The following is a 26,669-nucleotide window of genomic DNA, read 5'->3' on the forward strand; positions in this document are numbered from 1 at the left end:
ATAATTTCAATTTAAATGACGCTCCCACAACAACCAGTGACGCCAAAGTTTGGCGTCCATCCTTTGTATCCCAAAATCGTCATCTCACAGTTAATGATTCTATGATGATGAATGATGCTACTGCTGTCATAGTAGCTAGGAATTTCATTACTCCAATGGATGAAATATTGTTAACAGGAAGGTCTGAGGAAGAGGCTATTGATGACTCAATGGCTTTTAGCATTCAGAGTGATGCTTCTGTTTCTAACATGGCTGATCGTTTGCGTGCTAGAGCAAACGAGGTTCAGAAGCTGACAACTGAAAATTATTCTCTTCAAAGAATGCTTCATGAGTCTCAAAAAGATGTTGAGAAACTCAAAGGAGAGAATAATTCCTTGTTGAAACTGGTGAGTTCGTACTCTGCTGATACACTGAGAAAGCTAGACATGCTGCAGGTCTCAAATGAAAGAATTTTGGGAGACCACGAGAGGCTCATGGTTAAGCTTAAGAGGCGCCGTCCTCTTCCTTCAGAGGCTTCCAGAACATAATGTAATTTTATAGATTTTACAGGGCCTGCACCTTCATTGCAGGTGTAAAAATCTATCTGTTGTATGCTCATTTCCTTTTATAATAATTGCGCACGTTCTTAAACTTGCACCTGTGGTTTTTACGTCTTTTCAAAATGACGGTCTGGAACCTTGTGCCTTATAGGTTCAAATAACCACATCAAATCTCTCATATTTCCATGCATGTGAGCCCAGAACTTTTGGTCTGGGTTAAACCCAAACTCATAATTTATTTGCCATTTTCAAATGGACATGAAATATGAATTGAGTAAAAGCCACGATAATATCGCAATATAGTAGTGAAGAGCATTAACTACTATACACCCACAACTTCAAGTTCAGGATCTCTCATATATTTGATCCATGGGCTTCCGGACTAGATATAACAAAATATGTGGGGAGCCTCAATTCATTATTTGAGTTTTATACTGATATTATCCATTCCACGGTGTATTTTTAACAACCGAAATTCACAAAATATATTTCTTCCTTGAGGTGTCGATTATAACAAATCGAACTTTATTAAATTCATCATTCTCTTATGCCAAAGAAATATGTGGTGTACCACAATTTGCAATTATACCTCAAGGGTTGTCCTTTTAACAGTTGGAACGTTAGGTTCCCAACACTTGTCAGATTTTGAACTTCAGGCCAAAATCACATATTCTCATGGTATGGATATTCAATCCCCTTAGATTTTGAACTTCGGGCCAAAATCACATATTCTGCATGGTATGGACATTTGTACAATTTTCTATACATATTTCGGGACTTCAGGCCCTTACATAATTGTCCATATTTTGAGGAACTTCTGGCATCTCATTTAATTGCTCATCCATGAGTGTAAGGAACTGCAGGTTCCCTTTTGTATATAGTGACGGTTTACCCAAAATGGTTAATATTTATGCATACGTCACTATTCATGTGAATAGTACTGTTCATCAAGTCATGAATATATATCTATTCATGTGTACAGTACATCTGCCAGTACAGTTATCATTCATGTGTACGGCACTTTTAACCAATACGGTACTGTTGCATCATCAAGGAACTCTAGGTCCTTATTTACATGTCAAGGATTAAGGATCTTCAAGTCCGATCTCTTGTTTACAAGTAAAGTACCGGAGAGACTGCCAGTTCTCATATCAATATCATCATCAAGGATCTTCAAGTCCTGATGTAATTGTATGATGAGGATCAAGGAACTTCTGGTCCTGATAGTTGGTTTGCTCGTATATCTCTCTAGCATACCACAACTTCTCAACTACTTTTCTTCCTTACATCAACATAATGGTTAGTAGTATAGATAATAGTGCAACACAAAAATTATACCTGAGAGCTTCTCGTGCTGATAACGTGTTATAAAATGAACGGGGATATGAGCGAATATTGAACTGCACGTAAAGTAGATGAGACACAGCATTTAACGAGGTTCGGCTATGCCTACGTCCTCGGAGAGCAGCAACAGTAACCTTTCATTCATAACATAATATGGTTACAACTCTAGTGTTTACAATATGTATGCTCACCTAATTTTCTCTCTATGAGAATTTCTCTTTGCTCTCTTTCTCTTCACACACTCACCCTCTTTCTTCCTTCCCTTCATCTTCTCTCATTTCATCTCACATTACAAGCAAATAGAATGCCTATTTATAGGCAAAGCAAATGGCTTGGTTTGGTGGGTGTGTGATTTGGTTTGGTAGGTATGAGGTTTGGTTTGATGGGTGTGTGGTTTGATTTGGTGGGTGTGTGGTTTGATTTTGTGTTCAACTTGAATGTTAGAGCATGTGTTGAACTTGAATGTTAGTTTGCAATGTGGGCTTCACCCATTTTACAACATTTTTAAATTTATTTAGCTAAGATGTTTTGTAAAGAGTTGGATGGAGTTCTCTCTTGAAAAACAGAAAAAGACTTGTTGTGGTGGGGACGGAAAAGATCTCTCAAAAGATCATATATTTTTTTTAATAGTAGGAAGAGAGTTAGTTTCCTAACTTTCCTCTCTTCAGTGTACAATAAGGACATCAACTTCATCTTCTCCGATGGACCTATCATTCTTCTGTGTTTCTTTCTTGGCTAGAACTTTCTCTGCCCTTTTTTCTTGAAAAATAAGAAAAAATGCCAAGCAAAACCCTCTCCTCCAAAAACCCACTCACGCCAAGCAAAAAGACAATTTTGCCCTCGCATTATTTAATAGAGAAAAATTTGACTTTTTGATCGGAAAAGAATTTGGCAATTCCTCTTGCGCCGTTGCGTAGAGCATGGCGAAACGAGTCCGTAGACACGGAGTAGACTCGAATCGGAGTTGTAACGAAGTAAATATTGTCAAAATACCGCGAAGGGCAAAACGGTAATTTTGAAAAAATCAGATTTTTATCTCTTCTCTCTCTTCTCCCCCGTCAGTTTCTCTCTCCTCTCCTCTCTCTCCTCCCGCGCGCGATCTCCCTCGACCTCCGCTCGTTCTCGACGTCGGCCCGGCCACCACAGGCCTAGCTGATCTCCGCCGTGGGTACCGTTGGAACCGCCACTCACTCGCCGATCTTCCCCGACCGGTCTCAGCCACGGCGCCGCTCGGAGTTCGCCGAAAACTGGCGAAAACCGCCAGTTTCCAGTCGAAACTTCTCTCCTCTCGATCTCCTTCGTTTCTCCACCAAATCGTTCGAGTAAGGTATGGATTCTCACCTATTTTTCGTGTTCTAACTGATGGATGTATGGGTTTCGATTGATTTTGGCTCTAGAACGTTCGATTTTCGACTTGAAAATTGGCCGAAACTTCGGCTGCCATGATCGGCCATTTTCGGCCACTTTTTGGGGTATGTCCAAGAACAAAAGTGACTCCAAATGGGGTGTTCTACCTAGGATAGGAGTTTGGAGTCTTGGTTCCGAGATTTTCCGACGAACCATAATTGCTTTGGGCACCCAATCTGCCCGCTCGTGTGGCGGCGCGTGGGCAAGGGTGGTGAAGTAATTCTGTGTAGTTTTACGATCCTCGTGTTGTCACAAGCGCGTAGGATTTTGCAGATCTCGATTCGGAGTCCGTTTGAGCCCCGAACAGATTTTCCATATCGCGCGATCCTTGGGTGCAGTGTCGTCGAATCGTTGGATCGCACTCAATTTTGGATATGTCGTACTACATGATTCCAGGATCGTGTAGGATTCGACGGATTGCGAATCGGAGTCCCGGATGCTCCGAAATCTCGAACCCTAGGGCTAGGGTTTGGATTTTAAGCGATAACGCGATTTTGGCTAATCCGACCGTCCGTTTCGGACCAAATTCTCGGAACATGGTTCCTTCTCTATGAGGAACCTTCAGAGAAGCCCAGATTGGCCATCGGAGATCGTGGACCCACGGGGTCCCGGATCGGCCAATCTGGTGGTCTATCGCTTAGCTAAGTGTCGGGTCTTCCACGACCGTTCTAATTGTCTGAAAACTAAAGTGGGCTTACGAGTGATTTTTAAATGAATGCACGTATTCCTAGGAGCCAGGGGCAGGGTGTTTAATTTAATTCTTTTATCGAGCAGTTTTATTAATTTATTATTCATGGTTAATCAGGCACCAGAGGTCCGATTGATCCACAGGAGGGACCTTCGAAGGGTCCAGCTAGCTCGGACCAACAGTGAGTGGACTTTCTTTCATGAATAATTTTGGCTAAATGAGTTATATAGATGATTTCTATAAATAAGATTTCATAAGTGATTTTATATTGATTTTATATAAATAAGTTTTCATAAATGAGTTTATCGGAATAAATTTCAGTATTAGATCTTGAATAAGTATTATTACATGTTTTCCGAGCACGAAATGTAGCGTAAAACATCCTTATTTTTTATATTACTCAGTTGAGCAGTAAATTGAGAATTGTGATACAGAAATGGCAGCTTACCTCAGATTTATCAGATTACAGAGACCTATCAGGTTTTTCTAGAATAGTTGTTTAGAACCACCGTGTACCGGCCTTTTTATTTGGTGATTACCCTCAGACGGACCGATGTCTACGGACATCCAGTCTGTTTACAGTTCAGTCAGTCCACTTGACTTTGCCTCACGAGTTACGGGGACGCTCGGACTTGGTGTCCCGACTTGGCAGACTTGGTGTCCCGAGACCTGCCAGGATTTGCGGCTCGGCTGACTTCGTGTCTCCGAGACCTGCCAGGATTGCGGATCAGGTTGACTACGGTCCCCTGTATCTTGCCACAGCGGCTCGAGTAGACTTGGGGTCATCGAGACGTGCCGGCGGATCAGGTTGATCATAATCCCCTGATTTCGCCAGTTTGCGGCTCGGGTAGACTGCGTGACGCCCGAGACCTGCCAGGGGAATTGACGGATATGACAGGGGTACAAATAGGTGATATTTTCAAAGAATTTTGAGTTTTCTTTTATCCAATTATGACTTTCAGTTATTTTATTCCAGTTTCTTTGATATTCGCGCATTTATATCCTTATATATTTGTTCAGTTATACGAGTATATTCATCAGTATGTTTTTACATGCTTATTTGAATACCTTGTATTGAAATAGAGACAGACCAGCGATTTATATCCTTGCTTATTTTTAAATGGGGGTTATTATGGTTATAAATTATTTTTCAAGAACATTATTTTTGTCCACTCACATTTTCAACCTGTTTTTCGCTCCCAGGCCGTAGAAGTGCGCAGGATCCACCACCGAGCCATTCCTAGCTTCCGCGCCACCAAATCAGGTAGAATTTCGTGGAAAAATCCTTGAAACCCTAGCAACCTTAGAAAATGCTCTGATATCTCGTTTTAGTGGAAAACTGGAGCTGGTGAATACTTGGTTATTCTATTCTGGCAGTTGGTGTGGATATATATGATTGTTTGACAGGTGGAAAAATTTGGGATTGGTCAAAATACAGGGGAGACTCTGCCGAATTTTCGGCAGAAGTCTAAGGGAAAGTTTAAAAAGAATTTGAAACTAGAAGCGTAAAAAGGTCTTTTGTGCCCGACATTCGCCAGGTGTCGGACACGCACAGGACTTGACTCGAATTTCAAAGTGGAAATTGGATCAGGTCCTGTCACCCTTATATCTTGTTTACTTTTGTTTTACAACTAAATTGTTTTTTTACTTTACCATCATCATCATGCAAGTTTGCTGACATTACATAGATGACGAAGCATATGCATGCCTTGAATATCAACCATGTGCAAATATCCCTTGGTGGTTTGGTTCTATTTCGTGCACAGCCGCTGATTCCAACTCAGCTTGATTTGAACTCCCATCTGTTGGTGATGTGAAATCGTGATCCACAAAATTTCCCTTCCCATATCATGAAGAAGCCAACTAAGAGAGTCGACTGAGTATTATCTTTAGTTCGGAAAATATCTGCGCTAGGTATATTTAACTAAACGAGTTTCATGTAGGCTTGTTTAACTAAAGGGGTACCGGTTATATCTATTCGTCTATAGTAGTACTTTTTTTCTCAATGTTGTTGAAAAAAGTCAAAAGTTTGAATCCCTTTCTTTCTCCGCTGATTAAAAAGAGAAAACATGACTTAAATCCAAGCATATATGCGTTATGATTAGTACATGAATGCAAGATTCACGAATCAAAACATGAAAACTTGTAAATGAATCAAAACGCAAAAAATACTTTGCAAGACACTAACTCACACCTCTAACATCATCAAGGTTTCATGTTCTTTGATGCTTTAAATTGCAGTGTAGAATATCTAGTCCTCCCTAACCCTAATGATTCCTCACTGAAATTAATTGAAGAAGAATAAGCACACCGTAGAGTTTTATCTAGGCTTGTTTAACTAAACGAAAGTTAAATATCAAACCTGCTGCTTGTCTATAATATCTTCCAGACCGAACATCAAAGACCTTAATATAAAATTAATATCATCAATCTTCTTCCTAGCGCAACTCTTCTTCTTTGATCCGTTTTTCCTTCTGTTCTATGATATTTGGACAAGAAGGTAGAGCCATGACAAATTCCAGAGCACAGGAAGAAAGCAAAACTAGTCCTAATTTGATGACCCCAATAAGTAACAGCCCTGAGAATGACACATTGAATATAAGCGCGGACATCAATTTAATTGGACAGTTATGGTGATGTCTTTGTTTTAGAAAGAATCTTTGTATAATTACTTGTCATTTTGTTAGCCAAATTTTCTTAACAGAAAGAAACTTCAGACATGAAATGAACTTTATACGTTATTAAACTGATGAAATTAATATAAAAAACTACAAACAGGAGAACATCACGAGCTTTCGATACTAAATATCCAGCTTAAATTCTAAGTGGGTACACCCAGGTGATGTACCTTTATTTGATACAGGGATAATAAAAAATACGAAAGCATGACTTTGGATGAACTACTAAACTTATAATAATAACAACATTAATCAAGTGTTGTATAAAGCTTTAATTCCTTGAATATCATCCGCATGCAAGCTCTGGGTAAATCCAGTGCGGACTTCAGGAAGCATGACAGCTCCTGGAACAGAGCTATGGCCAAGCCCAAGAAGGTGCCCAATTTCATGCAAAGCCACAGTCTCCAAGTCCAAACCACCAGGCACAGCACCCACAACCCACGTCTCATCAGCATCGTAGTGAAATCTCCCATCTGTTGGCGCAAATGCATGTGCAGCGGTCCCCTGCGGCCCATCAAACGGGTGTCCATCTCCATGATCACGCCTTCCAAAACCGATCTTCAGATCAGCGCTCTCAATGCGTTGGGCTTGGCTGAACGTGAAGTGTGTGTTGCCCTGCCATGTTGCAAAAGCACGTGCAACTGCGCCCACAGCCTCAGATGGGGTGCCTTGAAGAAAACCATAGGTGAGGTGATACTTATTGGCAGGCCATTTTGGGTTTCCTTGGAAGAAAGCGTAATGACCAACTGTGTGAGTTGAACCATGTCCTCCCCTTTTCTTTCCTGATCTCATGGAGGTGGTACCGTTGATGATATCCGGCACACCACATCGAGGCATCTCCATTTTTTTTACGGTTTTCGCATCTAATGTTCCGGTGACCTTGAGGTGGTAATTGATTTGGTAAGTTTTGATGGCCGACTCCAGTTCGTCATCAAAGTAGTCATCATTGTTGGTATGGACATTCAAGTAACCAAACTTTTCAAGGTATTTTTTGAGGTCTTGGATGCCTTGAACTTTGTCACCCTTGTGACACCCCTTGAGATGGTCAAGGAACTCAAATGGCGATGATGTTTTTTTGTGGTGGGTTTCTGATGCTTTTGCGTAGGAGAGGAGAGAAAGGAGGATGAAGAGAAAAGTAGTGATTGCGAATAGAGAAAGAGTCGAAGTTTTTGATGATGCCATTGTATATTTGGGAAATAAATAATTTTGGTTTTGGATGTGCTGTGCAAAACCCTCATACTTGGAAGGCTATATATAGGTGTATAATGAGCAGACTTACATCAACGGTCGTGAGACGGTGCAACTCTAATTTCCACCTTCATATTAAGAGCTGGGCCTTCCTTAGTAAATGTATTCAAAGTCTTGCGGTTAGAGACATGACAATCGCCGGGTGGAAGAAGTAAACAGAGAAGACAATTTTGATGAGACTTGTTCTTAGTTCGGATTCACGGGAGTGACTAGTGCGCCAGAGATGTCGAAGCTACATATTGATCCACTGACCTCAACGCAGGAGACAATTTTAATGTTCTGGTCAAAGTTAGTGTTCATAGTAGAGAAATAATTTTATTAGATCAATTGAAAAAGTACGTAGAGAGCCATCTCGCCTCTTGGGTTGCCAAAATATACAAGAAATATATTGTTAGCATTTTTTTAAAATAAAAAAAAAAAAATAATAAAAAAAAAGTGGTATTTATTTGGATATCTTTTCTATTTATTTTTTGCCTAATAAAGACATTAATTCATGCTACTGGGGAACGACTTCAATTTGGCTTCTTTTTTTTCTTTTTCTTTTTTTGGTGCTTTTTTATTTGGGAAATAGTTGCAGTTTTGGTATAAGTAATGCTAGTTTACCGTAATACAAGTTTACTGACTGTTACATAGACATTAATTCATGGATGGCAACTGATTCCAACTGTGCAAGTTTGCCTTGAATATCAACTGTGCAAATGTCCCTTTGGTGGACCCTATTTCGTGAACAACACGAGAGATTGACTATTTTTAGCTCGGAAAGATCTATGCTTTGAAGACTCGTTTTGAGTCTTAAACAGTAGTCATTCTAGGGGAGACCTCTATGAAGTCTTTTTGGCCAACTCCTTCCTTCGGCCAAGTATAATATATGGGTCCATGTAATAAAATTCCGAAATTCGAATAATTCTTTTTTCTCCAATGAGTAGCAAATTAAACTTTTTAAATTGGAGTTTGTTGACCTATGTGGCAAGTTAGTTGAAAACGTTTGTTTGCTCCAACAAAAAAAAAAAAAAAAAAAGAAGGGATTATTTGCTACTTTAATAATATGTGCATCACCATACTCTCCAATTCAATTCATATCATATAATGTTTGTTTTTTAGCACTTTCAATAATGTGGGTTTCTTCGAAAACATGTGAAAAAAATGTCTATGTATTTATTATATGGAAAGAAAAAGTGCAAGTTTTTAGCATTTTCAATGTAGATTTTGTTCTTCCAAGGTAAAATAAAGATTTTGAAGAGACAAAGTTAACTTGTCAATTCTAAAGAGAGAGAAAGAGGTTGCACCTAGGGGTGGACCTGTCATTCTTCTGTGTTTCTTTCTTGGCTGGAATTTTCCCTGCCCCCTTTTTCCTGAAAAATAAGAAAATATGCCAAGCAAAACCCACTCCTCTAAAACCCCATTCACGCTTATCTTTTTCACCCTTCACTCTTCTTCACCAATCAACCATCTTTCTCTTTGGCACCACGCAAGTTTTTTTTTTTTTTTTTGGGTCTGTAAATGCTATAACCAGGTTTTGGATAAAAATCTCACTTTTTTTGTTTTTAAAAATGGGCCTATTATACGGGTTTTTGTGGCTTTAGACTTAAAATCTGTTTTTGAGTTTATAAAATTGAATCCAAATAGGATACCTAACGAGCCTTTAATTACGTATCATTTTGTTACTTTGTTGTGCTAAGTGTTTCTTGGTAGACGATACTTGCACTGCTTAACTGAAGTTTAAACTTGTTGAGAGTGTTCTTCCCGCTGGAAGTAAAAGTCCGTCATTTTGGATCTCTCAACCTATTGCCAATTGATTTTAGGTCACATTATCACTCATTGACATGACTACTTTTTTTGGGTCAAACAATGGATGACTATTGATTCATGTAAATCGAATTGACCCCTGTTTCACTTTTTTTTTTTAAAAAAAAAAAATAGTAATTACTAATCGTTTATGACTTGAAGGTAAAACCTCTAAAGGTTCTCTAATTAAGATTTATACGCGAGGAGAATCAAATTTTCTACGTCCCAAAGAAATTTCTAACAAGAAAATGAAAAATTAATTATGCTATAAATAAACTGCAAAAATTAATATTAAAAATTCCAAATGGGGTGAATATCACAATTTACGAGCTTCAAACAATTGAATATCCAGCATAAATATGCTGCAACTTTAATGCAATATATTGTATCGCACACTCCACTCCAGGTGAGGTGCCTTATTTGATAAACATAAAAACATTCTTGATGACCTGATCATCATCAAGATCAAGTGTTGTATAAAGCTCTAATTCCTTGAACATCATCCGCATGCAAACTTTGGCTATATCCCTGAGGAATTTGAGATTGCATGACAGCTCCTGGAACAGAGCTATGGTCAAGTCCAAGAAGGTGTCCAATTTCGTGCAAAGCCACAGTCTCCAAGTCGAAACCACCTGGCACAGCGCCCACCACCCACGTCTCATCAGCATCGTAGTGAAATCTCCCATCAGTCGGCCGAAAAGCATGGGCTATGGTCTTACCTGGGCCATCAAATGCATTATTAGCCCCATCTCCATGATCACCCCTCCCAAAACCGATCTTCAGATCAGCGCTCTCAAAGCTTTGGGCTTGGCTGAACGTGAAGTGTGTGTTGCCCTGCCATGTTGCAAAAGCACGTGCAACTGCGCCCACAGCCTCAGATGGGGTGCCTTGAAGAAAACCATAGGTGAGGTGATACTTATTGGCAGGCCATTTTGGGTTTCCTTGGAAGAAAGCGTAATGACCAACTGTGTGAGTTGTAATGACCAACTGTGTGAGTTGAACCATGTCCTCCCCTTTTCTTTCCTGTTCTCATGGAGGTGGTACCGTTGACGATATCCGGCACACCACATCGAGGCATCTCCATTTTTTTTAAGGTTTTCGCATCTAATGTTCCAGTGACCTTGAGGTGGTAATTGATTTGGTAAGTTTTGATGGCCGACTCCAGTTCGTCATCAAAGTAGTCATCATTGTTGGTATCGCCATTCAAGTAACCAAACTTTTCAAGGTATTTTTTGAGGTCTTGGATGCCTTGAACTTTGTCACCCTTGTGACACCCTTTGAGATGTTCAAGGAACTCATAAGAAGATGTTTTTTTGTGGTGAGTTTCTGAGGCTTTTGCGTAGGAGAGGAGAGAAAGGAGGATGAAGAGGAGTAGGGTAGTGATTGAGAAGAGAGAAGGAGTTGAAGTTTTGGATGATGCCATTGTAAGGAAATGGTTTTGGTTTTGGGTATGGTGTGCAAAACCCTCATGCATTGGAGGGGTTTTTATAGGTTTATAAATGAGCAGACTTACATAAACGGTCGTGAGACGGTGCAACTCTAATAATTTCCACATTCAGATTGAGAGCTGGGCCTTCCATAGTAAATGTATTCTAAATCTTGCGGTTGGAGACATGACAATCGCCGGTTGGAAGAAGACAATTATGATGAGACTTGTTCTTAGTTCGGATTCATGGGAGTGACTGGCACGGAAGAGTAAGTTACGTCGAAGCTTAATTGATCCACTAACCTCAACAGGAGACAATTTTAAAGGTGAAAAGAATTCCCCACAGGCGACAATTCTAACCTATGAAGTCTTTTTGGCCAACTTCTTCTTTCGGTCAAGTACAATATATGGGTCCATGCATGAAACAAAATTTAAGTTCACTACCTAACTCTTAGTACGGTAGGACTTGTTCTCTTTCCAACGGTGAAAAGAATTCCCCAATTCGAATTCATTCTTCTCCGATGAGTAGCAAACTAAACTTTTTAAATTGAAGTTTGTTGACTTATGGGGCAAGTTGAAAAAGTTTGTTTCCTCTGACAAAAAAAAATATGTTTATTTGCTATTTTAATAGTTTGTGCATCACCGTACCCTTCAATTCAATTAATATAATGTTTGTTTTTTAGCACTTTAATAATGTGGGTTTCTTCGAAAACATGTGAAAAAATGTCTATGTATTTATTATATGAAAAGAAAATGTGTAGTTTTTAGCATTTTCAATGTAGATTTTGTTCTTCCAAGGTAAAATAATTACTTTAAAGAGCTAAAGTCAACTTGTTAGTTCTGAAGAGAGAGAAAGAGGTTGGGTAACTGAGTTTGACAAATCTGTTGGAGAGAGTTTTGCTGATGTAGGTCACTTATTTTAGCATTCCCAAACTGTTGAAGAGGTTTTTGACCCAAAAAAAAAAAAATTTGTTGTTGAAAAGGATATGCATATGATGTTGTCTCTATTTGGATTCTTGAAAGACTCTTACAGCATGTTTATGTATCAGTAATGGGTATGGGAGGAAAGGGCATGATCTTCATTCCTGACTTCCCATGCACTTATTTGCAATCAGGAATGAAAAAATATGTGGGCCCCACCTCAAAATCCATAATCACATCCCCTCAAAACTAGGAATCAGATCAACTGGGGGGTAATCAATCTGATTCCCATTCCTTTTTTCCCTTAATACCTTTCGAAAATACCCTTACCACTTTACCATAATTCCAAAACCCAAACCCTAGAAAAAATAAAAACTCAAGTCAAGAAGATCCAAGACGCTCCAACTTCTTTTTCACGCTAGCGTTGCAAACGCTAAGCCTCCGATAAGCAACAACAACAACTTGTGCTATGTAAGTCATGTTAGAGATTTTCAACATAAAGGAGGAAGTGACCGGTCGCCTCGTATTTGGAGTGCAACTTTGACAAATTTGTTGGAGAGAGTTTTGTTGATGTAGCTCTCACCTATTTTAGTATTCCCAAACTGTTGTAGAGGTCTTTGACCCAAAAAAAAAAAATTGTTGAAGAGGTTAAGTATATGATGTTGTCTTTGTTTGGATTCTTAAAAGACACTGGGTATTCAATTTAGATTTTAAAAGATTTTAAAAAAATTAAAAGTTCAGGTGAATTCAATCACGATTTTATAGAAGACTATAAAATTTTGGGTGTATTCAGTTCAAACTTTTTAAACTCCATTCAAATTTGGATGTATTCAATCATGATTTTAAAAGACTTTATAAAAGTTTGGATGTATTCAAAAACTCATTGATTTTAAAGGAAATACAAAAAGTGGTGGATTTCGTTTGATTATAGACTAATTTTACGCCATGACAAATCTTTACTTCCACCCAAAGATTTTGATAGATATATCATTTTTATTTCCAAGATATGATTTCACCACTTCTACTACCACCATCTTATCATGGCTATCACCACCACCAATGTCGCCACCTGCACCACCACCCATTGCCGCCCCCACTACCAGCCCCACCATTACCCCCACTGTCACCACCACCGCTGTCAACACCATCAATATCACTGCTACTGCCACCACCTTTACCCCTACCGCCACCACCACTACCACCCCCACTATCAGCCCCACCATCACCCCAACCGCCATTGCCGCCACTCCCACCGCCACCACCACCACCTCACTCCTACTGCCACCACCACTCCCCACCTCCCGCACTATCAACCACAAACCACCATCACCACCGACATCGCCATCATCACCACCATTATCACTTCTAAACCCTTTATTTTTTGAGTGCTATAAACTCTATTAAAATCAATAATAAAACTCTAACAAACTTAGTTAAAATCTATACACAAATTCGTTGAAATCAAACTTAGCTATTCATCCACATGTGTCAATACTTGTCATTTTGTTAGTTTGTGGAAAACGATATATACTTGCATTAGTTAAGCCAATTTGCTTATAACTGAAGTTTAAGAATGACACTTAACAAACTTCAATTAAACGATTTAAACTGATTTTAAATGATTTCGACCAACTGAGTCATGAACAGTTGCGATTGGATTTGCAAAAAGAGGATTTTCTTGGTCTTGTCGGAGATTACATATGATGAAATGGATGAATAGCTAAATCGAACTGACCCGTATTTCACTTTTTCGTATTTATGACTTGAAAGTATATAACCTCTTATAAGTTGCCCTCTAATTAAAATACAATAATACTAATTTATACGTACGAAAGAAACTTGAGACATGAAATGAACATATAATTTCTTCATAAAAAATTAAAAAAAAAACTTATAATTTATTACACTGATGAAATCAATGTTAGAAATTACAAATAGGGGAATATCCCCAGTTTCAAACTCCAGGTGAATATCTCATGTACACTCCAGGTGAGATACCTTAGGGAAAACAAGAATGAAAAGTTGACTTTGGATGAACCGATGAAAAAGTAAAATGTCTACTTTAACATTATTGATGATCTGATCTGATCTAATCATCATCAAGATGGTAATCAAGTGTTGTATAAAGCTTTAATTCCTTGAATATCATCCGCATGCAAACTCTGGGTAAATCCAGCGCGGATTCCAGGTAACATGACAGCTCCTTCAACAGAGCTATGCTCAAGCCCTAGAAGATGACCAATTTCATGCAAAGCCACAGTCTCCAAATCCATTCCCCCAGGCAGAGCACCCACAACCCACGTCTCATCAGCATCGTAGTGAAATCTCCCATTTGTTGGCGCATAAGCATGAGCTAGGACCCCACCTGGCCCATCAAACGGTCGTCCATCTCCATGTTCACCACTTCCAAAACTGATCTTCAGATCAGCGCTGTCAACGCTTTTAGCCCGACTGAAAGAGAAGTGTGTGTTGCCTGCCCATGTTGCAAAAGCACGTGTAACTGCGCCCACGGCATTAGCCGGGGTGCCTTGAGCAAAACCATAGGTGAGGTGATACTTATTGGCAGGCCATTTTGGGCTTCCTTGGAAGAAAGCATAATGAGCAACTGTGTGCCCCCCGTGGTGGTGAGGGTACCTTTTTTTGCCTGATCGCATAGTGGTGGTGCCATTGATGATATCTGGCACACCACATCGAGGCATCATCATTTTCGATACAGTTTTTGTATCCAATGTTCCCGTGGCCTTGAGATGGTAATTGATTTGGTAGGTTTTGATGGCCGCCTCCAACTGGTCTTCAAAGTCATCGTTGTTGATATCGCCATTCAAGTAACCAAACCTTTCGAGGTATTTTTTGAGGTCTTGGATGCCTTGAACTTTGTCACCCTTGTGACACCCCTTGAGATGGTCAAGGAACTCAAATGGTGATGATGTTTTGTTGTGGGTTTCTGATGCTTTTGCACAGGAGAGGAGAGAAAGGAGGATGAAGAGGAGGGTAGTGATTGTGAAGAGAGAAAGAGTTGTAGCTTTTGATGATGCCATTGCCATTGCCATTGTAAAGAAACACTTTTTTCGGTTTTGGATATGTGTTGTGCAAAACCCTCATACTTTGAGGGGTATTTATATGTTTATAAATGAGCCTACCTTTTACATTAACGATCGTAACATGCGTTTGAGATTTAGCAAAGTCTTCCATATCAAATACATGACTTGGAGTCTTCGACTAAGTCTTTGATGTTCTAGACGTTGGCCGGGAAGAAAAATATTCAAATAAGAGACTAATTCTTAGTTAGTATATAGTATTTATTTAAACTAGTCTGTCTATATGGGAGTGACTGACGGAAGATTAGCTAATCTCGAATAAATATTGATAAACTAAATACCTAAATAATACCTAATTCCAAGCATAATGTTTCTAGTCAAACTTGATGTTTCATACTAGAGAAATAATGAACCGTCTTAGGAAAAAAATGGAGATACATAGTGTCCTTGAAAAGATGGAGGTAATATCACATATAGATGGACATAAAATAAAGCTCATGCCATGAACTAGTGTAACAAAAAATTAAAAAAAAGGTATATAACTCAGTTGATTGAGGTCTTCTACCTTCATTTATGTAGGTAAAGATTCGAACCCCCCAGACTCTCAATGAATATTTGTGTAAGTTAACCCCCCTCCCCTGCACTCTTGTACTAAAAGCAAACGGTATGTGCACGGTTTCGGCGACAAAGTACAAGTTTTATATATAGTATTGCAATTTGTATCATTTCAAATCGCTTTTTCATTTTGGCTAATAAGAAACACGTGATTTGGGAATTAGTCTGGCTATGTTAGTGTCCTGGAAAAGGTCGATGGAATGGAAATAGATTGATATAAAATAGAGCTGATGAACTAGTATAAAAGAAACAAAGATAATCGGGATCCTAAAATCTTAACTGGTATGCTGTTATTACGTGGTATTTGGTTTCGTCGACTACTATTAAAAGTACAAGTTCATATATTATTGCAATTTGTATCATTTCAAGTTGCGTTTTCGTCTTGTCTAATAAGAGGCACGTTGTAGAAATTAGTCTGCTGCTATGTATCATTCCATCGATAATGTGATCGATGCGAATATTGAACCAGTTTTAGGATATCAGCTGTTGTGGGAATGATTTCATGACATGTTTACTAATTCGTAATTGGATTAATTAGGAGGAATTGAATTGAGGATTAATTGAATTGAGAAGGAGTTGGATTGAGGAGAATTAGATTCTGGATTCCTATTGAAATTGTTTACTAAACCATATGAAATTGGGGTATATGGGTGCTACTAATTACTAAAATGCCATCATTGTTGGGTTAAAGTAGATGTCATATTTGGAATTTTAAAAATTATGTGAGGATATAATGGGTAAAAAAGATGAATTTTTAATAGGTTAGTTCTCCATGAATTAGAATACCACATTCCACCCAAGAATTGAATTCCTCAAATTCCTAATTTTGTGTGAGCTCCACTTACTTTTTAATTCATTGATATAAAGTAAACGAATCCTCTATAAGTGGAAATTCCTGATGAGATTTTCATGATTAGTAAACACACCATCAATTGCCTTAAGTATTCAGCCCAGATATATACATAGTACAGCACAGTACATGACCCCTGCCTCCACTTTTCTTACCAATAATTGAGTACACTCCCACCAAAACCACTAGAAGAGCAAGGTGGCAATTAATCTAGTGTGACAATGGCTCCCTGTGATATTCAGGGTGTCCCTTACACTTCACTGTGTAATTCTATTTTCTCTTTTCGTGCAAAGAACGCCCATGAGCCATCAAATTGGTGTATAAAGGAATACCCATTTGCGAAAAACAAAGTTCCTTTGTAGAAGTAACCCAACCCCCCATGAGCCAATTTTGGGTAATTCGATTTTGGGTTGAAATGAAAGTATAAACTCTTGTAAGGTGCCCTCTAACTACAACTCCAAGCACAAGAATCAAACTTCTACGTACGAAAGAAACTTCAGAGATGAAATGAACTTATACTTTATTAAACTGACGAAATTAATATTACAAATTACAAATAGGGGAATATCCCGAGCTTCAAACTCCAGGTGAATATCTCAAAAATGAAAAGTTGACTTTAACGTTCTTGATGATCTGATCATCATCAAGATGATAATCAAGTGTTGTATAAAGCTCTAATTCCTTGAATATCATCTGCATGCAAGCTCTGCCGCGTCACTCCAATGAGGATTTCAGGAAGCATGATAGCTCCTGGAACAGAGCTATGGCCAAGCCCAAGAAGGTGCCCGATTTCATGCAAAGCAACAGTCTCCAAGTCCACACCACCAGGCACAGCACCCACAACCCACGTCTCATCAGCATCGTAGTGAAATCTCCCATCTGTTGGCCAAAATGCATGGGCAGCGGTCTTACCTGGGCCATCAAATGCATTATTAGCCCCATCTCCATGATCACCCCTCCCAAAACCGATCTTCAGATCAGCGCTCTCAAAGCTTTGGGCTTGGCTGAACGTGAAGTGTGTGTTGCCCTGCCATGTTGCAAAAGCACGTGCAACTGCGCCCACAGCCTCAGATGGGGTGCCTTGAAGAAAACCATAGGTGAGGTGGTACTTATTGGCAGGCCATTTTGGGCTTCCTTGGAAGAAAGAAAAGTGAGCAACTGTGTGAGTTGAACCATGTCCTCCCCTTTTCTTTCCTGATCTCATGGAGGTGGTACCGTATCCGGTACACCACATCGAGGCATCTCCATTTTTGATACGGTTTTCGCATCTAATGTTCCGGTGATCTTGAGGTGGTAATTGATTTGGTAAGTTTTGATGGTCGACTCCAATTCATCATCAAAGTAGTCATCATTGTTGGTATTGCCATTCAAGTAACCAAACTTTTCGAGGTATTTCTTGAGGTCTTGGATGCCTTGAACTTTGTCACCCTTGTGACACCCTTTGAGATGGTCAAGGAACTCAAAAGGTGATGAAGTTTTGTTGTTGTGGGTTTCTGATGCTTTTGCGTAGGAGAGAAGAGAAAGGAGGATGAAGAGTAGGGCAGTGATTGCGAAGAGATAAAGAGTTGATGGATGATGCCATTGTAAGGAAATGGCTTTGGTTTTGGGTATGTTGTGCAAAACCCTAATGCATTGGAGGGGTATTTATAGGTTTATAAATGAGCAGCAGACTTGCATAAAAGGTCGTGACACGGTGAGATAGAGGTGGGTCTTCCATACTAATTACATATGACTTGGACTCTTTAGACTAAAGCCAAGTCTTAGAGGTTCGAGAAGAAACACATAAAAATGGACTAATTCTTAGTTATATTATTTACCTAAATTTCATGGAAAATGGAGGCACGTAGTATCCCGGAAAAGATGGAGGTAAAGTGGACATACTTTGGCCGAGCCATAATTTTATGTTTGAGGAGGCCACAATATAAAACACAAGAATAAGAAGTAATAACAGAAAAATAAAACACATGAATAATAAATATATTAATATTCAAAATTAAATTTGTGATAAGATTAAAAGCACCACGCTTTTTTTTTTTTCGGGTCTCTTATTATTAATATTTTTTAGTACAAGCGATAGTTTAAACTACAAGAGAGTCTCAATTAGGGTCAGTTTGGCATTGCTGTGCTGTGAAAATAATTGCTATCAGATTTGCTGTGAGAGAAATCAGCTGTGAGATAAAGTAGTTTGGCGTTTGGTAAAATTTTTGTTCAAAGTGTTGTTGGTATTGATTTTACGCATAATCAGAAAATGATTGCCGCATAATCAGAAAACCCAGCGCCTCTTCGAAACTGATTCCTGCATAATCAGAAAATGAAAGCACCTCATTAGCTGCTTTCCCTTATAGCTTTCTCTCACATCAATTTTTAACAATAGGTGATTTTCTCACAGTTTACCAGACGGGGTGGGCTTCTCAAAATTTTTTAAAAATCACTTATTACCCCAAATAAGCAATACCAAACTGGCACTTATTATGATGAACTAAATCGACTGCTTATTTCTTCTGTAATTAGTGCAAGTACTTTACTGCAACACACACAAGACATGAGTGGTTTCTAGTCTAATTACAAAGCATAGATGAGGGGGCATAAGCAAAATCGGTTGGGGTGGGGGGCCAAGGCCATTGCTGGCCTTATAATGGCTCTAGATATCCAAATTACAAGGGCGGCTCTGGGGTGGTTTAAGTGGAGCCACCTCACAGGGGCCCCCAAAAAAAATTTCTTTATATTATATATATTAATATTATAGGAATCGTATATATAATACAGCGTCTGGATATTTGCTCAACAGCATGTTCAGGGGAGTTGGTTGGAGCTCATATCTATTTGACAAAAGTGCTAGAGTTCGATACTCCCTGAGGTCAATCTATTGGCTTTTTTTGATATTATTTTTGAATTCAAACTTTACATAATTATAAATTTTCAACCAAAAAAAAAAAACAGAAAGCCTTTTAAAAACAGGAAACATCAAAGCTTAACCACACCATAGGAGGAGTATATATATCCCCCAAACTATCGTTCTTAAAAATAAAATAAAAAAGATTTTCTCCTCCAAGAAAAGTACTTTCTTCATTCAAAACAAAACGAAAAAAACTTCATGGCTTCTTCTTTCTCTTAAAGTCTGATTTTCTGGTAAGTAATCATCATTATTCATCAATTTCTCTTTGGTTCTTTTTTCAATCCTTTGACAATTTCTTTTATTCTTTCAATTTCAAGATTTTGAACACCAAAAAGAGAAAACTCTTATTCCTAAAAGCTCTGGTAATAGTTTTAATTCTTCAAATAAGATAGCAAATACAATGTGAATGATTTTTGGATGGTCAGGTATGTTTTTGTTGTGGCTTTTGTGTTTAATGCAATATAATCTAATTTGTTAATGACATTTGTGTGCAACTACTCTTTAATTTGTGATTGCCAAATTTTTTTCCCTATTAAACACAGATTGCTTATTGGAGGTAGCAAGGGACTTTATAGGGGCACAAAGAGCTTATTTTTGTACAAAATATTTAACTTTATCAAGTGGAAACATTTAAATTTTTATGAATTTGATTTCTGATTGTCATTACATATTTATTGATGGTGAATTTTAGTTATAAAAAAATTGTTTATGACATTAAGTTCTGGCAAATTTTTATAGTATTTTCGTATTAGATTATGTGAGGCTCCAATTTAAGTTTCGCACAGGGCCCTTAAAATCTAAGGGACGGCCAAATTAGAGTGATGAAATAAAGAGAGACATCTATAAACCACTGTGAGCCGTTTGATCATATTTAGTATAATAGAAATGAAGATTTTAATATAAAATGGTATTTTGTTAGAACCAAAAAAGTGGTATTTGGTTTCGTCGACCATTAAAAGTACCAAGTCTTATACTCCTGTAACTTGTATCATTTCAAAATGCCTTTTCGTTTTTTGTCTAATAAGAAGCACGTTGTTGGAATTATTCAGGCCTTGTACAGGACATCCTGCACAAAGGATTTCTATTGTGGGAATTACTTCAATTTGGGAGAAAGTATTCAAGTCAGCCCACATATATAGGGCACTGCCTTATACCTTGTTCACTTTAGTTTTACAACTGCTAACAGAGTCAATTGATTTATATATACAAAGCATGTATTGCCTTCAAATTCATCTTGGTGCCAAGTATGTATGTTTGCAATAACACACGCCAGTGTCTAGGAGTTTTGAACCTGAGACAACTGGTATTAGGCCGAACATACTTTTCCAGTATGGTATGACCCCATTGGCTAAATAAAAAGTAAGTTGCTTGTTGTCTTCTATGTTAAGTGTCAAACGCTAGTCTCCTCCCTCCCAAATAAAGAAAATCATTCAAGCAAGCAGTGGAGTTTCTTACAGAATTAGGAAGTGGGAAACTTGTTTAGGTTATAATGGAAGTTCAAAATCTAACCTGCTCTTGTATGATCTTCCAGCTTAAACACCAAAGATATCAATAAATACACAAATCTTCTTCCCTGTCTAGCACACAACTCTTCTTTCTATTTTTCATATATTCTATTTGGGACAGAAGAAGCAAAGCATTGCTCGAATATCGACCCAAAGAAATTAACAAAAACTGAACTTAGGAACCAAATTACAAACAGTAATCAAATCAAATTTACCAAAAACTGAAAAATGTCTGAAGAACAACACAATGTATCACATGAACTAAAATCAAATCTACATAACTGAAAACAGAAGAAGAGTGTATCCCAAGTCACTTGTACCAGTGGTAAACTGAAAGGGACAAAAAATAGGAGTTTCACATTCACCGTATCAAAATTGGTAAAATATACCTCACTTGTGAGAACCATAACCATTCATCCCCAATTCGACTTCACCGGCCTTCTGTATTGCCAAGTTTCCCTCTTCTTTAATCTCTTCATCAACATCATCATCTTCAGAATCCAAAGTAAACTGGCTCTGATTATCAAATTGATGCCTCTCGGCGCCAAGGGGCTTATAGCTTGAAACATCACCCCTGCCTCCAGTTTTCTTACCAATAATTGAGTACACTCCCACAACCAAAATCACTAGAAGAGCAAGGTGGCAATTGAACTGAAGTGTGACAATGGCTCTAGCCCTGTGATATTCAGGGTGCCCCTTACACTTCACAGTGTAATTCCCTCTGCTCTTTTCGTGCAAAGAACACCCGTGAGCTATCAAATTGGTGTACAAAGAAATACCCATTTGCAAAAACCAAGTTCCTTGCAGAAGTAACCCAACCCCACGAGCCAATTTAGGGTAATTCGATTTTGGGTTGTTGAATTCAAGCATTGTGGAGAATATACAAACGGCAATTGGCACAAGCAACATATCAAAGTACCGATTTTCAATCCCACTATTGTCTTTTTTTCGAAGGTAAAACAGTAAAAATTCTTCAATGAAAGCGAAAAGACCAACCAAACTGAGCAACGAACAAGGCATAGTGGAATTTGTGAAGTTTACCAGGAGACCCGCGATTGCGTAAAGCAAGAAGAGCGAGGCAATTGCAATCACTTGCAATTGGAGGGCTGAGCCGACTCGGTCACTCGCGTCGTTTGCGTCAAAGAATGAAACCAAAGAATTTAGAACGAAAAGTAACGAGATGACAGAGGCAGCGAGATAATAAATCGACGACGTGCGAGGTTGGACGCTCGTCTGCGTTCTTGAATTTGAGGATTGTGAAGATGGAGGTGACGACGGAGTTGAATCTTGGTCTGGGATTTGGATTGAGGTAGAAATGGCTTCGTATGCACCCATCAGAATAAGGCCGCCGCCTGCTGCTGCAAAAGTGAGAAACCCCATTCTTGATCTTTGTCTTCTTCTTCTTTTCTTCTTCTCAGTTACAGAGGAAGAGATCTTGAAGGCCTCCAATGGAGGGTTTCGTTTTCTGAGATGGTCTTGTTGGTATGCGTCATGCCAGATTCTGGGTTTGTATCGTTGTTATTTCCGCTGACAATTGTAGCACACCTCTGACTTTTCGGTTGGCTGCTTATCCGCATTCTGCTTCCGCGAACCTCAGACCCGCCTCTCAGGTGGGCAACTTCCAGGCTCTATTCATTATTGGACCCAATCAAAGCCCAACTGCTTTTTATTAAAGCCCAGCTTATAGAGCCCCTTTTTATTTAAACGGGTTCATCTATATATGGACTTACTCGATTCGTCTTCTTTTTTATGACAAAACAATATTCTAAACTATTCTACTGTATCGAGAAAAGAATCAAACTCGAGTAAAAAAGACTGGCACATTTCCCTTCATCAACTTACATAACCCACATATGTTTGTCCTTCTTTTCATCTTTGGTTTTAGTAATGTTACGAATAGTGACCCCATGCATGATGCATCCTACAATTATCAAAGGTTGAAAACGATCCCACACGCAGACAACTTTCGCTAGCACAACTTTCCCTTTTTTTTCTTTTCTTTTTTCTGTTTTTTTCAGTTATTGTTGCGAGCCTTGTGACTAGTGACGTGTGAGTGTTGTACAAGCTCCACCTGGACATTTCATGTGAAATATGAAAGAAAAGAGAACAAAATTGAAAAAAAAAACGTGGGCCGGAGAAGATAGAGGCATTATCCGCAATAAAACTGACAAACGGATAGGCCCAAACCCATGCTGGGGGACCCATCCCTTGTCGATCTCCCCAAGAGGCTGCAATTCAGTGCATGCGAACTCTTTAGTCATGTCTGCAACTTCCTTTTCTTTTTTTCCTTTTAATTTTGTAAAATATTTATTTCCATATTTCCCTTCTTATATTTTGTAAAACCAAGATTTATTTCTTAGATAGGACCAAGATTAATTTTGATTGGCTTTAGATGTCTGTAGACACAGAAATTTTGGTGTAATAAATTCTATTGACAAGAAAATAATTAGGGTTCGGTGGATTAAATCGTGGGCCCCGTAATTCACCCATGTGGCGTGTGACTCATCAAAATTGGATTAATTGTCAAAAATGACAAATGGCGACATCCGACGGAGTGCATCAAACGGTTCAAGATGAAGACAAAATTAAAGGAAAGAATCTTCTGTGATTGACTTTGATTTAAATCAAATATTAATCAGGTTAATCAATTGAAGATAATCTGGTTAAATTGCCAGATTATGGGAATTGATTTAAATCAAATCAAATCCCACAAATCAAGGAAAGTTATTTAGGTCAAGCATCCGACAAAAGCCTATAAATAGGAGGCCTCAAGACGAAAGAAGAGGTCAGAAGTCAGAGAAAAAAACCTAGCACTCAGAAGAAACAGAAAACTCTCTGCATTCTTCACCCTACTTTGGAAGAGCCACCAAGCACAACAAATACGTGCCGGTTCCTTCACCATAAAAATCCCAAACACCAAACAAGCTTCGTGCTACCCGTTTGATCAAGATCAAGTCTCTACGACCCTTGTATCAAACACAAATTTTCTTTAAACACTTTGGAGATCGAATCAGAGGATTCAATACAGAGATTGTAACCCTAAATTTCATAAATACAATATTATTTTGTACACGTGTTCTTGTCTCATTTGTCGCAGGAAATTCGTGTTTACAAATTTGGCACGCCCGGTGGGACCATCTCTGCCTCTCATCTCTTTCTCCAGTTCCAAAATCAATCAACACACCAAAAACGATGGCTTCCAAGAAGATTCAATCCGTTCCCGCGACGAGAGGCAAAAGCGCGAGCGCCTCCTTCTCAAGTGGAGATTCTGCTGGGGTCGTCACCCGGAGCAAGGCCAAGGCGATATCCGCAACTCAACATGTTACTTCCATACCGACTCAAGCCAAGGCGAAAGATGTTCACCGAAGGCGCGAACCGGTTATCAATTTGGCCTCATTGGGGCAAAAGAAGAATACCTCTCGGGCGGATGAGAGAAACTCTCGGAGTGAAGGGAGGAGTTTTTCGGGTTCAAAAAATTCGAGAGAACGCTCACTCTCGCCTGTTTCAGACGCTGACTCGAGCACAGGCTCATACCATGGATCCCCGCCTGACGATCAACAGAAGAAGCTTACCTCGGCATCCGTAGGTGAGTCTTATTCTATGGCTATGCAGGTCATGGTGACGGGAGCTATGTCTATTGAAGAACAGCTGGCCCATATGAGCGAAGCGGTCACCAAACTGACTAAGATGGTCGAGGAGAAGGATGTGCAGATTGCTTCTCTCATTAACAAGTGGGAGACACATCAAGATAAGGAGCCTAGTCAAGACGTGCATAAGAAAGAATCACATCATGAAGCTGAATCCAGCGAGAAAGGATTGGGTCATGAAACAGAGTCGGATGATAAGTCGCACGGAAAAGGCAACACAGCCTCGGTGGGTTCTTTATCTATCCAACAACTTCAGGACATGATCACGAACACCATCAGGGCTCAATATGGTGGGCCTTCTCAAGATACATTTATCTATTCCAAGCCTTACACCAAAAGGTTAGACAACCTTCGAATGCCAACGGGCTATCAACCTCCAAAGTTCATGCAGTTTGATGGAAAAGGTAACCCTAAACAACATGTTGCCCACTTCATCGAGATGTGCAACAGCGCTGGCACTAACGACGATTATCTCGTGAAGCAATTTGTCCGATCACTCCGAGGCACTGCATTCAACTGGTACATTGACTTGGAACCTGAGTCAATTGACAGTTGGGAACAAATGGAGAGAGAATTCCTCAACCGCTTCTATAGCACTCGTCGCTCAGTTAGCATGCTAGAGCTCACTAGCACAAAGCAGCGAAAAGACGAACCTGTTGTTGACTACATCAATCGTTGGCGTTCATTAAGCCTCGACTGCAAAGATCGAGTCTCAGAGTTATCGGCTGTAGAGATGTGCATTCAAGGTATGCATTGGGGTCTGCTCTACATTCTTCAAGGGATCAAACCCCGTACCTTTGAAGAATTGACCACTCGTGCGCATGATATAGAGCTAAGTATCGCTAATCACGATGGAAGAAAGGAAATGGTGAGTGATCATCGAAATGACAAGTCGTCGAGAAATGGGGCAGACTCTTTGAGGACACGCATCTTGGAGTCAATGACGATCAGTGCTACTCCAATGAAGATTTCCACTCGAGGCAAGAAAGATGCGAGGAAGGCCGAGTCGACTCAAGATCAAGAACCACGACGACACACCCTAAAAGAAATGAAGGAGAAGAAGTATCCTTTTCCAGACTCTGACGTAGAAGGCATGCTGGAAGACTTACTTGAGAAGAAGGTGATTGAGTTACCTGAGTGCAAACGCCCTGAAGAGATGAATCATATTAACCACCCGAAATACTGCATGTACCATCGTGTCATCAATCACCCAGTGGAAAAGTGCTTCGTGTTGAAAGATCTCATCATGAAGTTGGCACAACAAGGAAGAATCGAAATGGATCTTGACAAGGTGGTAGAGTCTAACCATGCTACGATCTCGTTTGTCTTATCTGGTTCGGCACATTCGCCCTCACTTCAATCACTGGGGGCATTCTCTGAAACCCATCAACTCAATCCGTATGAGTGTGTTGGAGTGAAAAGTCAAAGTAGTGTCGATTCATTCGATGACGATAATGAAGGATGGGCATTGGCTACTCGGAAGAAGTTACATAAAAATGCTCCTTTGCCAAGAACTCCTCGATCAAAAAGATTTGTAAGCAAAAGAAGTTCTCCTCAATCACATAAAAGGCATAGAGGAAATGAATTATCAAATATGAACAAAATGGTTCCAAAAGATGAACTCTTGAAACAAAGGTCGCCTAGCCCCATCATGCTACATGACTTCTTCCCCAAGGGATTCTTCAAGAATAATGCATCGAGCACCTCCCGAGGTGAAAAACATAAGGAGGATACTTCTCACTTCACTTAACACAAATTCGACCAAAACGCTCCTTTACCAGCATGAGCCAAAACTGCATAAGGCATCAAACGCTCATTTACCAGCATGAGCCAAAACTGCATAAGGCACCAAACGCTTCTTTGTCAACACGAGCCAAAACTACATAAGGCACCAAACGCTCTTTCGCCAGCACGAGCCAAAACTCCTTCGCCTGCACGAGCCAAAACTGCACAAGGGACAAACGCTCCTTCGCCTGCACGAGCCAAAACTGCATAAGGCACCAAACGCTCCTTCGCCTGCACGAGCCAAAACTGCACAAGGCACAAACGCTCCTTCGCCTGCACGAGCCAAAACTGCACAAG

The 26,669-nt window shown here is 39.4% G+C and overlaps 3 protein-coding genes and 2 pseudogenes across 3 annotated transcripts; all 5 read right to left on the bottom strand.

Moving 5' to 3' along the window:
* Positions 1 to 6,908: 6,908 nt before the first annotated feature.
* Positions 6,909 to 7,849, bottom strand: LOC117623132 (metalloendoproteinase 3-MMP-like). The gene has a single exon (XM_034353996.1). It carries the CDS (start codon positions 7,836 to 7,838, stop codon positions 6,909 to 6,911), a length of 930 nt encoding a protein of 309 aa, XP_034209887.1. The 5' UTR covers positions 7,839 to 7,849.
* Positions 7,850 to 10,154: 2,305 nt separating this feature from the next.
* On the bottom strand, positions 10,155 to 11,112 carry LOC117623382 (annotated as a pseudogene).
* Positions 11,113 to 14,147: 3,035 nt separating this feature from the next.
* Positions 14,148 to 15,074, bottom strand: LOC117623428 (metalloendoproteinase 3-MMP-like). Its single transcript, XM_034354403.1, has one exon. The coding sequence runs from the start codon at positions 15,072 to 15,074 to the stop codon at positions 14,148 to 14,150; it is 927 nt and encodes a 308-aa protein (XP_034210294.1).
* Positions 15,075 to 17,194: 2,120 nt separating this feature from the next.
* LOC117622008 lies at positions 17,195 to 18,418 on the bottom strand (annotated as a pseudogene).
* Positions 18,419 to 20,960: 2,542 nt separating this feature from the next.
* LOC117621636 lies at positions 20,961 to 22,567 on the bottom strand. Its single transcript, XM_034352200.1, has one exon. It carries the CDS (start codon positions 22,318 to 22,320, stop codon positions 21,331 to 21,333), a length of 990 nt encoding a protein of 329 aa, XP_034208091.1. The 5' UTR covers positions 22,321 to 22,567; the 3' UTR covers positions 20,961 to 21,330.
* Positions 22,568 to 26,669: the final 4,102 nt, after the last annotated feature.

This window comes from Prunus dulcis, chromosome 3, assembly GCF_902201215.1.
Source record: "Prunus dulcis chromosome 3, ALMONDv2, whole genome shotgun sequence".
Classification (NCBI taxonomy): domain Eukaryota; kingdom Viridiplantae; phylum Streptophyta; class Magnoliopsida; order Rosales; family Rosaceae; genus Prunus; species Prunus dulcis.